Source organism: Triticum aestivum, chromosome 5A (assembly GCF_018294505.1).
Source record: "Triticum aestivum cultivar Chinese Spring chromosome 5A, IWGSC CS RefSeq v2.1, whole genome shotgun sequence".
NCBI lineage: Eukaryota > Viridiplantae > Streptophyta > Magnoliopsida > Poales > Poaceae > Triticum > Triticum aestivum.
The window spans coordinates 288220381-288230092 of record NC_057806.1 but is presented as its reverse complement, the minus strand read 5'-3'; the positions used below and the strand labels follow the sequence as shown (position 1 = coordinate 288230092).

The 9712-nt window shown below is 43.9% G+C and overlaps 1 protein-coding gene across 13 annotated transcripts in view; it reads left to right on the top strand.

Annotated features, from left to right (window-relative positions):
• Positions 1-5357: 5357 nt before the first annotated feature.
• LOC123103001 (uncharacterized) overlaps positions 5358-9712 on the top strand; it is an 8442-nt gene continuing 4087 nt past the window's right edge. For 7 of the 13 annotated variants that reach the window (XR_006449564.1, XR_006449576.1, XR_006449575.1 and 4 more), the window contains exons 1-4: positions 5363-6079; positions 7125-7397; positions 7562-7859; positions 8230-8403. Coding sequence is in view for 1 of the 13 variants with exons in the window: in XM_044524481.1 (XP_044380416.1) it covers positions 5705-6079; positions 7125-7148 (399 nt within the window). In the remaining 12 variants the exon portion in view is untranslated. Of the gene's footprint in view, positions 6080-7124; positions 7974-8229; positions 8404-9712 lie in introns of those variants that run through there. The other 6 variants (XR_006449568.1, XR_006449573.1, XR_006449561.1 and 3 more) reach the window with 5 other exon arrangements.

The window sequence follows — 9712 nt, the reverse complement described above, 5'->3', positions numbered from 1 at the left end:
GAAGGGGGGCGACTTGGACTAGGAGTCCTAGTCGGTTCCCCCCTATGGCGTGCCCCTTGGCCAGCCTCCTCCCACTCCTCCTTTATATACGGGGGCAGGGGAGCACCCCAAAACACAACAGTTGTTTCTTAGCCATGTGCGGTGCCCCTTCCACAGTTTACTCCTCCGGTCATATTATCGTAGTGCTTAGGCGAAGCCCTGCGCGGATCACATCACCGTAACCACGCCATCGTGCTGACGAAACTCTCCCTTGACACTTTGCTGGATCAAGAGTTCGAGGGACGTCATCGAGCTGAAGGTGTGCTGAACTCGGAGGTGTCGTACGTTCGGTACTTGATCGGTTGGATCGCGAAGACGTTCGACTACATCAACCGCGTTAACCTAACGCTTCCGCTTTTGGTCTACGAGGGTACATGGACACACTCTCCCCCTCTCGTTGCTATGCATTTCCTAGATAGATCTTTTGTGATTGTAGGATTTTTTTTTTGAAATTGCATGCTACATTCCCCAATAGTGGCATCAGAGCCCGGTCTATGCGTAGATGATATGCACGAGTAGAACACAAAGAGTTGTGGGCGATCATAGTCATACTTCTTACCACCAACGTCTTATTTTGATTTAGCGGTATTGTTGGATGAAGCGGCCTGGACCAACCTTACATGACCACGTTCATGAGACCGGTTCCACCGACAGACACGCAACTTGTTTTGCATAAAGGTGGTTGGCGGGTGTCTGTTTCTCCAACTTTAGTTGAATCGAATTTGACTGCGGCCGGTCCTTGTTGAAGGTTGAAACATCACACTTGATGAAAAATCGTTGTGGTTTTGATGCGTAGGTAAGAACGGTTCTTGCTAGAAGCCCATAGCAGCCACGTAAAACTTGCAATAACAAAGTAGAGGACATCTAACTTGTTTTTGCAGGGCATGCTGTGATGTGATATGGTCAAGACATGATGTGATACACGGTATTGTATGAGATGATCATGTTTTGTAGAAGTTATCAGCAACTGGCGGGAGCCTTATGGTTGTCGCTTTATTGTATGAAATGCAATCACCATGTAATTGCTTTACTTTATCATTATGCGTTAGCAATAGTCGTAGAAGCAATAGTTGGCGAGACAACAACGACGCTACGATGGAGATCAAGGTGTCAAGCCGGTGACGATGGAGATCATGACAGTGCTTCGGAGATGGAGATTAAAGGCACAAGATGTTGATGGCCATATTATGTCACATATTTTGATTGCATGTGATGTTTATCTTTTATGCATCTTATTTTGCTTAGTACGGCGGTAGCATTATAAGATGATCCCTCACTAAATTTCAAGGTATAAGTGTTCTCCCTGAGTATGCACCGTTGCGACAGTTCATCGTGCCGAGACACCACGTGATGATCGGGTGTGATAAGCTCTACGTTCACATACAACGGGTGAGTTTTGCACGTGCATAATACTCGGGTTAAACTTGACGAGCCTAGCGTGTATAGACATGGCCTCGGAACACTGAGACCGAAAGGTCAAACGTGAATCATATAGTAGATATGATCAACATAGAGATGTTCACCATTGAAAACTACTCCATATCACGTGATGGTCGGACATGGTTTAGTTGATATGGATCACGTGATCATTTAGATGACTCGAGGGATGTCTAACTAAGTGGGAGTTCTTTAGTAATATGATTAATTTAACTTTAGTTGATATGGATCACGTGATCGGCAAGCCATAGAGAATAAATGGATCTTCAAGAAGAAGAGTGACGTTGATGGTAATGTTACTATCTACAAAGCTCGACTTGTTGCGAAAGGTTTTCGACAAATTCAAGGAGTTGACTACAATGAGACCTTCTCAACCGTAGCAATGCTTAAGTCTGTCCGAATCATGTTAGCAATTGCCGCATTTTACGATTATGAAATTTGGCAAATGGACGTCAAAACTGCATTCCTTAATGGATTTCTTAAAGAAGAGTTGTATATGATGCAACCAGAAGGTTTTTTCGATCCTAAAGGTGCTAACAAAGTGTGCAAGCTCCAGCGACCTATTTATGAACTAGTGCAAGCCTCTCGAAGTTGGAATATACACTTTGATAGTGTGATCAAAGCATATGGTTTTATACAGACTTTTGGAGAAGCGTGTATTTACAAGAAAGTGAGTGGGAGCTTTGTAGCATTTCTAATATTATATGTGGATGACATATTGTTGATTGGAAATAATATAGAATTTCTGGATAGCGTAAAAGGATACTTGAATTAGAATTTTTCAATGAAAGATCTCGGTGAAGCTGCTTATATATTGGGCATCAAGATCTATAGAGATAGATCAAGACGCTTAATTGGACTTTCACAAAGCACATACCTTGATAAAGTTTTGAAGAAGTTCAAAATGGGTCAGTCAAAGAAAGGGTTCTTACCTGTGTTACAAGGTATGAAGTTGACTCAGATTCAATGCCTGACTACTGCAGAAGAAGAGAGAAAATGAAAGTCATTCCCTATGCCTCAGCCATAGGTTCTATCATGTATGCAATGTTGTGTACCAGACCTGATGTGTGCCTTGCTATAAGTTTAGCAGGGAGGTACCAAAGTAATCCAAGAGTGGATGACTGGACAGCAGTCAAGAACATCCTGAAATGCCTAAAACGGACTAAGGATATGTTTCTCATTTATGGATGTGACAAAGAGCTTGTCGTAAATGGTTACGTCAATGCTAGCTTTGACACTGATCCGGATGACTCTAAGTCACAAACCAGATACGTATTTATATTGAATGGTGGAGCTGTCATTTGGTGCAGTTCCAAGCAGAGCGTCGTGGCGAGATCTACGTGTGAAGCGGAGTACATAGCTGCTTCGGAAGCAGCAAATGAAGGAGTTCATATCCGATCTAGGTGCAATACCTAGTGCATCGGGTCCAATGAAAATCTTTTGTGACAATACTGGAGCAATTGCCTTAGCGAAGGAATCCAGATTTCACAAGAGAACCAAACACATCAAGAGACGCTTCACCTCCATCCGCGATCAAGTCAAGGAGGGAGACATAGAGATTTGCAAAATACATACAGATCTGAATGTTGTAGACCCATTGACTAAGCCTCTTCCACGAGCAAAACATGATCAACACCAAGACTCCATGGGTGTTAGAATCATTACAATGTAATCTAGATTATTGACTCTAGTGCAAGTGGGAGACTGAAGGAAATATGCCCTAGAGGCAATAATAAAGTTGTTATTTATATTTCTTTATATCATAATAAATGTTTATTATTCATGCTAGAATTGTATTAACCGGAAACTTGATACATGTGTGAATACATAGACAAAATAGAGTGTCCCTAGTGTGCCTCTACTTGACTAGCTCGTTAATCAAATATGGTTAAGTTTCCTGACCATAGACATGTGTTGTCATTTGATGAACGGGATCACATCATTAGGAGAATGATGTGATGGACAAGACCCATCCGTTAGCTTAGCATAATGGTCGATACGTTTTATTGCTATTGCTTTCTTCATGACTTAGACATATTCCTTTGACTATGAGATTATGCAACTCCCGAATACCGGAGGAACACCTTGTGTGCTATCAAACGTCACAACGTAACTGGGTGATTATAAAGATGCTCTGCAGGTGTCTCCAAAGGTGTTCGTTGGGTTGGCATAGATCGAGATTAGGATTTGTCACTCCGAGTATTGGAGGGGTATCTCTGGGCCCTCTCGGTAATGCACATCACGATAAGCCTTGCAAGCAATGTAACTAATGAGTTAGTTGCGGGATGATGCATTACGGAACACGTAAAGAGACTTGTCGATAACGAGATTGAAATAGGTATGAAGATACCGACGATAGAATCTCGGGCAAGTAACATACCGATGACAAAGGGAATGACGTATGTTGTCATTGCGGTTTGATCGATAAAGATCTTCGTAGAATATGTAGGAACCAATATGAGCATCCAGGTTCCGTTGTTGGTTATTGACCGGAGATGTGTCTCGATCATGTCTACATAGTTCTCGAACCCGTAGGGTCTGCACGCTTAACGTTGATGACAATTTGTATTATGAGTTATGTGTTTTGGTGACCGAAAATTGTTCGGAGTACCGGAAGGTTACTGTAACCCTCCCGGGAAAGTAATGGGCCAATATGGGCCATAGGGGAGAGAGAGGGAAGCCCACAAGGGGAGGCGCCACCCCCCATGGGCTGTTCGAATTGGACAAGGGTAAGCCCCCCCCCCTTTCTTTCCCCCTCTCCTCTCCTTCCCCTTTCCCCCTCCTAAAGAAAGGAAAGGGGGCCAACTTGGACTAGGAGTCCTAGTCGGTCCCCCCTATGGCACGCCCGTTGGCTGGCCTCCTCTCTCTCCTCCTTTATATACGGGGGCAGGGGAGCACCCCAAAACAACAGTTGTTTCTTAGCCGTGTGCGGTGCCCCCCTCCACAGTTTACTCCTTCAGTCATATTGTCGTAGTGCTTAGGCGAAGTCCTGCGTGGATCATATCATCATCACCGTCACCACGCCGTCGTGCTGATGAAACTCTCCCTCGACACTTTGCTGGATCAAGAGTTCGAGGGACGTCATCGAGCTGAACGTGTGCTGAACTCGGAGGTGCTATACGTTCGGTACTTGATTGGTTGGATCCGAAGACGTTCGGCTACATCGACCCGTTAACCTAACGCTTCCGCTTCCGGTCTATGAGGGTACGTGGACAAACTCTCCCCCTCTCGTTGCTATGCATCTCCTAGATAGATCTTGCGTGATCGTAAGAATTTTTTTGAAATTACATGCTACGTTTCCCAACAAATTTGTTGACTCATCACTACTTTGATAAGTTGTTATGTGGGTGGACATGTGATAGGGTGCTATTCTTACTTGAACAAACAACTCACTTATCATTATCTCCTCTCGCAAGCATCCACAACTACAAAAGAAGAATTAAGATATATCTAACTATAGCATGAAACATATGGATCCAAATCGGCCCCTTGAGGAGTAGTGCATAAACTAGGGTTTAAGTTTCTATCACTCTTGCAACCCATCATCTACTTACTAATCTCACAATGCCTTCCCCTAGGCCCAAGCATGGTAATGTGTCATGTAGTCGACATTCATACGACACCACTAGAGGAAGAACATAACACATCATCAAAATACTGAATGAAAATCGACTTCACATCTCTCCCTAATAATATATATATATATATATATATATATATATATATATATATATATATATATATCCCTAATAATAAAGCACGGATTGGGTCTCCGGGTTCACCGTCATGTCGTTTTTGCATTAAACACCCTAATGTTTTGGGCAATTAACGCGCGCTCCAGATTTAAGTAAGTAAAAAAAAATGATTCGCTCCTTCACATGACCCGAACGGACGAACGCAAACCCCGGTCTCCGCCTGCCCCAATCCCCACTCCAGGCCGTCATCCCCAACCCACCATGAGGACGAGGATGCCGAGCTCAGGCGGCGGCGCTGGTCCGGGCCTCCGAGGGATCAGACTGTCCTCCGTTGACCTCTGCTTCCTCTTCCTCAAGACCTTGGCCGCCTGGTGCAGGGAGACCGCAGCTCCGCGCTCGTAGGCCTGCCCAATCCTCCTCTTGCTCCTCGCGCTGCTCTTCCCTCCCCCCGCCCCCGCCCCCGCCAGTGCCGCCTCGCTGTCCCCGCTCGCGGCCATCTCCAACGCCTCCTCCCACGCCTACGCCCACCCCTGATGCCACCTTCTTCGATGCGACGTTGTCGACACCGTCGCCAACAAGTACGGCTGGGACCCCGTCACGGAGGTCCGGGTCTGGCCGCTCAACACCAAGGGCGCGCTCGTCGGCGCCGTTCAGCGGTACGAGTTCCGCGCCGGTGCGGGGGCGCCGCGGTCGCGCTGGCACGGGCCTCTGACGGGGCCGTCAACTGGAGCCGCCCCGACGCCCCCGCGGTGGAGGAGGTGGTCTGGCCCGACGGGGTCGACTTCGTCGCCGGCGACGGCGCCCTGGCGTTCGGCACCGGCGTCAGGGACATGGACATAGTAGGCCCGTTCGAGCTGGTGGTCTCCGATGGCGCTGGCGGGGGCCTCGCAGAGCTCCAGCTGCCGTCGGTGAGTGCTGTTTGACTTTTAGCTTTGCTGTTGCTTCAGATTTTTGCTTCTGGTTGCTTGCTTGCTATGTAGTTGAAGTTGTGTCACCTTCAAGATGAAGCAGTTACTACAATTGGTGAATGGTCTAGCTGGTGCTTACCCCTTTTCTATTTGTGACTTTGAATTGATTGAGGTTGTTGTAGTGTCTCCTCACTATTTAGTACAAATATATCTGGTTTAATTTTTGTTTTGTGTGTATTGTGTCGATTGGAACAATTTTCTCCTAGATTTACAGGTAAATTTGTAAGGATATGCAACAAAATTGAATATCAACACCTTCAGTTTGGTTCCACTTGTCGCTCTGACCCTGATTGCACAGTGCCACCTAAGTACTACTGAACTGTTGAATGGTAATATGGAAGAGGATACAAGTATCGAGTGTGTGACATGCTATGTGCATTTAAATTTGCTTTGTTAAGTACATTAGCACACATATGAGAATGCCTTTACTAGGGGTGGCAAATCAATGCCCAATATGTGAGATACCAGAACATTGGACTCTTCTTTTCAATGGCTTCTACTTAAATGTAGCTTTGTGGATGTTCGATTTTGAATTTAGCTTAACTCTAAAATATCAAAGACAGGACACAACATTTTATTTTGGCATGCCTGGGCAAGGGCTTGTTTTGGGTGGAAAAGGAATGGACACAAATACGATAATCAAACATATTCAGTTTTTGCCTGCATAGTTAATTATAATGTATAGCAGTGATGTCTGTATATCTTTGATTCTCGTGTGTTGGATATCTTTGGTTGCTGTGTGTTAGTTATGTCTATAACAGTCACAAAATAAAAAAGTCACTCCTCTCCCCGGGTACCACCCCCGCCTCGCCCAGATCTGCCGATTGGGTAGGAACAGCTGGTCATCCTATACACAACATGTGTTGTTTAATTTTGATTGGGTTTTCTTCTATTATGTTTGTGTAGTAGATGCATGTTGGAGACTGATGCCCCGTCCTTTGATACTCCAGTTCTGATTATTAATCTCGCTTTTAAACATTTTTAGGTGTCCTGTCTCCGGCGTTCTTGAGCACCATTGGGTCGAGGAAGGAGAAGCCATCCTATGGACTAAAACAGTTTGTGTGAGATTTTATTTTCTGGTGGGTTTATTAGCTGGCTTGGAAATGCTCCCTTGACATTGTCTCATTCATCAACACAAAGATTGTCAGCCTTTACCCAATTGCAAGATCTTCAGAATAAAAAAGGGGAGACTGAGACCGGTAGAAAAGAGATTCTTCAGTACACAATATATGCATCTGTTGATTTTGCAATTGTCCAGGTTAGATTCTCTAAAATATTCAAGGATCTCTTGGACATTTTTTTGGGCATTGTTGATCCATGAATCAGCTGTTTTCGAATTCGGAAACAGTTGAATTCCTGGAAAACCATTTCACCACACGTGTTCAGTTTGTTATTTTGAGTCCATGCCCCCTGCTTACACAGCGGCGAGGCCAACCAGGGCGTACAGGGGCGGAGTCGGCAACTTGGTAGTGCGTCCATTTACGCGTGGTGGCCTGCGGATTTGGGTGCATGACAGCCGGCCAACATGCTGTGTGGGCGTGATGTTGTCGACATGTTGTACATGAGTGTTGGCTGCCAGAGGCGCGCGTGGCTGACCGATAAGTGTGTGGTGCTTGAGGATAGCTTTATTCATATTCTTCCAATTTCGAGAGAGGAAGAGAACTCAGTAGTACTGCCAATTTTGGCACGCAATGTTCGTTTTTCAGATTCACCATGATTGGTAATGTTGTTTAGTACTTTAACTTTGTCATGGTTCAATAAATAGGCAGTTAATTTTTGTTGTTTGAAAGGAAAAGCAGTGCTACAATAGCACGGTTGATTTTGGTTGCTAGAAGGAAAATCAGTGCTACAAATTTTAGAACTAGGATGTTGTTTTTCACAGTTCGGTCAAGTATTGCTTATTTGCATTGTACGATCACAACTTTAAGCTTAATCTTCTTTTAGTTGTGTAGCATTGTAGACCTGGGTCCTTTATTCCTAGCAGATCAACACATTTGGTCAGATTTAGCTTATTTGATAATGTGCAAACAATAAATGGTGTGAATATATGCGGAGTTCGATGGAAAACATTGAAGTGTATGATGCTCCAGGCTCGGCGACAAGTGTTGTCGTCATGAGGCCAGACGACTTGTTGCGCCAATCCGGTGAGAGCATCCAATAGCGGAATGTCATCCGAAGAATCATGTCCAGTGAGTAGTCCAGCTCCAGCAACAAAACCACATCTGGTTTTCACCAACAAGCTGGACCAGCGGCATTGTACTCGGGTAAGCTCGTGAAAATTCTTCCAATCCAGACATTTTATACTGATAGCTAACATCAGCTTATTGTGGTTTATATGGTCCATGTAAAGCTGGCATCGCACGGCTACACTTCCAACAATTTTACTTGCTAACAAAAATCAAGTAAAACTAAAAGAATAGTTCTTTATCTTGCTGAAATAGGTTTGGATGCACAGTGTGGTATATATATGTTAAGTTTGGCCGTATGCAATAATGCAATGCTTATGGTTGATAGTGCTACAGATTTTCTTAGTGGGCAGGAATAACTGGTCAGCCATTCGTAACTTCTATTTCTATTACAGCAGAACTGTTTTTTACATGGAGCTAACCGTTTTCTTCTTTTTCATCAGTAGTACTATTTCTTCTTTTTCTTCAGTAGTTAAGGGCATATTTCGGAGGGGAGCATACGTATTACCTTGATTGAGTTGAGTTTCGTGTTCTGCGTTACTGTTATAAGTTACCAGCAGCAAAGAAAGAGTCATGTACTAAAATCGGATAAGGTAGTAGGCTCTTCCAGATCATCTGGTTCATCATTTTCCCATACAAGTGCTACTAAACTCTACTAAGTTCTATAATGACACAAGATTAACATGTTACAAGAAGTGTACTGAGTAATGAGTATGCACACAAAATTTGAACATAATTACTGTTTTTCGTCGTGCCAATGTATCCATGTTGGCTGACGAGCTATCTTGGTAACATCATTATGTCTCGTGGATGGGATAAAAAGAAGAAATATATATTCTGGGTGGATGCATCATATGAGTGGGTGGAAGCTAATGTATTCCAGTTTTTATGAAAACAATAACTTCTATTAATAATAAGGAATTTTCTGCGTTTTTAGAAAAGCAAAAGAAAAACAATTGGCAATCTATTGTATGAAAAACTACTCTTCCATCAGATGAAGAATGGTATGTTGGCTTCTTCACGTCCGAACTTCATGCTACAAAAAGCACTAATCAGTTTAACCTTATTATTGATGTTTATTGAAATTTGATATAAAAAATGGTTGCGTAATGGCACATGAAGCAGGATGTGCCTCTTTTTTGCCCGGTGCAACGCACGGGCATTTGTACTAGTAATAATAATAAATATAAAGCACGGATTGAGTCTCCGGATTCACCGTCACGGCGTTTTTACACAAAGGTTCCTGTGCTTTTTTGAATTAACCCTCAATCCGTTAAATAATATGGAAAAACGTTTCGTATTTCTGGCTCACCCGAGCATGCGTTCGACAGAAAAAAAAATACCCATCCCCAATTCGTGCGGCCGCGCACCCCACCGATGGATCCGC